The 3,278-nt window shown below is 35.5% G+C and overlaps 1 protein-coding gene across 1 annotated transcript in view; it reads right to left on the bottom strand.

The window, feature by feature from the left end:
* Positions 1–1,562: 1,562 nt before the first annotated feature.
* The window catches only part of LOC106692593 (uncharacterized), a 19,533-nt gene continuing 17,817 nt past the window's right edge, over positions 1,563–3,278 (bottom strand). Inside the window, exon 2 of the mRNA XM_014438636.2 lies at positions 1,563–2,383. Coding sequence (XP_014294122.1) covers positions 1,652–2,383 — 732 coding nt within the window. The 3' untranslated portion in view covers positions 1,563–1,651. The remainder of the gene's footprint in view (positions 2,384–3,278) is intronic.

Raw genomic sequence — 3,278 nt, 5'->3', positions numbered from 1 at the left:
TAAAATTGTTTAATAATTTGTATTTGTCGGTCGTTTATTATTACTAACAATCAGAACGGGCTGTTTTTTTTTTTTTCAAATAAACAAAATAAATGATACTTTAGGGAAAGAGTTTTTGATTGGAAAATTCGTCATTTGAGTTCTGTCAGACCACTTCAATTATAAGACCTATCTGATATAACAGACCAGTTAATTACTCTTTGATTCAAGGAAGTTAATCAAAATATTTATAGCCGTTTTGGATAAAATCGATAAAATGTGAAAAATCGATTCTATAAAGTTGCCCTACCGGTTGGTCAATTTTAGCGATAAGTTGCTGCCACGTGCCAGGCGTATACTTACCTTAAATATTTAATTTCAGTTGGAAATTACTTTTCGTTTTTGAGTATGTTTGTGTGAATATACACGCGCGTCAGACTATTTAGCGAGAATTGGTTATTTGGACTAGGGGGAAAATGTCTGTTTTTCGTAAAAAATTGGAATTGAAGATTTTACACGATTATACGCCATACTTACACTTAATATATATTCCATATAAAGGTAAGTGAAAGTAAATTAAATATTTACTCAACTAACAATATTTTTATTTAATTATAAAAAAGAAAGAGAGAACAAATAAAACTTCTGGTGCAGTGTCCTCATCACACAACTTTCACTTGAAGGTGAAAATGAGCCTTTCAGTTGACAATTTACCTAATTCCGATTGAAACAGTTTAAAGTACTTTAAAGACTATTTTTCATTTAAATTAACAAACTTTAATTGTTGACCGGACATGGATGCTTTAGAGCCTATCAGTACCGATTCAAACTGCCCTCAATGTCAGACTCCCAGGAAACAGTGCAGCACGTATTTATTGCTTGTATTCGGTTTACGGAGGAGAGAAGCAAATAAGGGAGGGTTTGTGGGGGAACTATCACACCAGATAACGTAGTAAGCCACATGCTACGATCAGACCAGCATTGGGACGCAGTGAAGAGATTCACCACAGTCGTCCTGAAGAGATTGAGAGCGGAAGACGTGACTTGCATGGGAACGTGAAAACCATGCGAAGAAAATGAGGTGGCACTCAGCCATTTCCCTTCATGAAGTAATGCCTAGCGGCGGTGCAATGGAGTGGAAGGAACAGGTGTAGGGTGGTGGTTTTAGTGGGTAAAAGTCCCACACACGGATAGGTACGGGCCTATCCGTGTCTTTTAAAAATCTCCACCGATTTCGTAAAAAAAAAAAAAAAAGTTCCTAGGCCTGTATAAAGAAGAGAAATAATGCATTGACATATACTTTCAGTAGCCTTACTTGAGCAGAAATTAATTTATACTCAAAATAGGCCTGTAAGTGAAAGTTGTGTGAGGAGGAAACGAATTGTATTGAATAATTTTTCCCTATATTTTTGTGTATTTCATATATAGTTTTTTATGTTTTACCATTTTCTTAGGATGCCTTGAAATTGTTGGAAACAATACTATTTAAGTGAAAAATATGGGATAGTTTATGACAAAGGTATCAAAAGTTCTTACATATCTCTGCTTGCACATTTGATTAACGAGTTTAAAATTAACAAGACTTAAGAGTGATAGTTTATTGAATTCTGAAACATTGCTTGAACCTCAAATGTATTGAAAATATGTTGTATAAGATCTCAATTCTTCTTTATCAAGATTTTACAGCATTAGCTAATTTTTTGGCGTATCTTAAGATGTTATTGAATGGGCTCATGACTTCTTTGTTCGGTTCCACCTTCTGCTTTTCAGTTGGTAAAGCAGTTGAAGAGAAACCAGACCTGGACCATGGCGTGTTCTCCGGAGTCCTCGTCCCACTGAATTGAATAGTCTCCTTCTCTCGCTGTTTCAATTGATTAAGGTTCTGCCTAGGTGTAGTAACATTCTTCTCTTGACCCAAGGCCTGATATACGTTACGACTTTTGTTATAATTTTCGCATGGTTTTAGAAGGTGCAATTGCTTCTGCATAATTATACTCGTCTTGGGATATAACTGTGGCTGCAAATCTTTCTTCGGAAGAAACTTGGCCAGTTTCGATCTCATTATAATGCTTTGTGATATTTGTGACGGACTCAATTTGTAAACCTTTGGAACGAAGTAATTCGTCAACTTGTTTATCTCTATTTGCTTCTCACGCTCACTGGCGGCGTTAAATCCAGGCTGAGTGATTCGCATGGCTACCGCGCGATGTGAAAAACTTATTTTTTCTCTTTTTTTTTGTATTTCTTCTTCCTTGTTCTCTTTCCATATCCTGCGGCTAGGCTTATTGATTGCACCGGTGGTTTGAATTTCGTCCAGAACCCTGTGGTGTCCTATAAAATGGTTTGGTTTCGCCTGGGTTTTGTTATGCGTTACTTGCCGATGATAAGAGTGAAGTGAATTCATCTAAAACACATAAAATTCGGTTATTACTGGTGTCCAAACACATAAAATTCGGTCCTATGGTGTCGTTCAATCCAGGATCTAAGAAAATAGGTAGTGGTGATTATTACACACAATCGAGGCCCCAACACCTAAGTCGTTTTTGATACCGTCAGTATAAATATAGTCGGCGTCACCTAATTTGTCTTGCAGTCTAAGAAACTCTTATTCATATTCCGATATAGCGGAGTGTTGTTTTTAGATAGCCTTGAAAGGGAAAGACAAAGTTTATGGGGGTAAGTTTATAGGACACAAAATGGTTTGGTTTCGCTTGGGTTTTGTTATGCGTTACTTGCCGATGATAAGAGCGAAGTGAATTCATCTAAAACACATAAAATTCGTTTATTAGTGGTGTCGAAACACATAAAATTCGTTTATTAGTGGTGTCGAAACACATAATATTCGTTTATTAGTGGTGTCGAAACACATAAAATTCGGTCCTATGGTGTCGTTCAATCCGGGATCACTCCTCACGTAATCACACGGGATCAATCCTTGACGTAATTTATATCCATATGAGGAGAAGATGGTTGGGGATGTGGTCAGTGAAAAACACAAATAAGTAAAAACTTATGTATTAGTGAACATTTCGGCTGGAATTTCTAGCCTTCATCAGGGCTAAGAACAAAAATAAAAGATAACAACCAATGAATAAAAGGAAATATAGAATGATTAGAAAATAACTGTCATTATGGTTACATAAATATTGTTGACAGACATGAATAGTTTAAGTATTTTAAGAATATAAGGCTGTAGCTGTATGATAAGAGTAATATTAAAATTATTTAAGAGGAAAGAATAAATAATAAAGTACATATGAAAATCTAGTTAGTAAAAATATGTCCAAAATGATTAAAAA

This window comes from Halyomorpha halys, unplaced genomic scaffold, assembly GCF_000696795.3.
Source record: "Halyomorpha halys isolate HHAL.00 unplaced genomic scaffold, Hhal_1.1 Scaffold62.1, whole genome shotgun sequence".
In the NCBI taxonomy this organism is placed as follows: domain Eukaryota; kingdom Metazoa; phylum Arthropoda; class Insecta; order Hemiptera; family Pentatomidae; genus Halyomorpha; species Halyomorpha halys.
The sequence above is the reverse complement of the archived record's forward strand: the minus strand, read 5'-3'. Positions and strand labels throughout refer to the sequence as shown.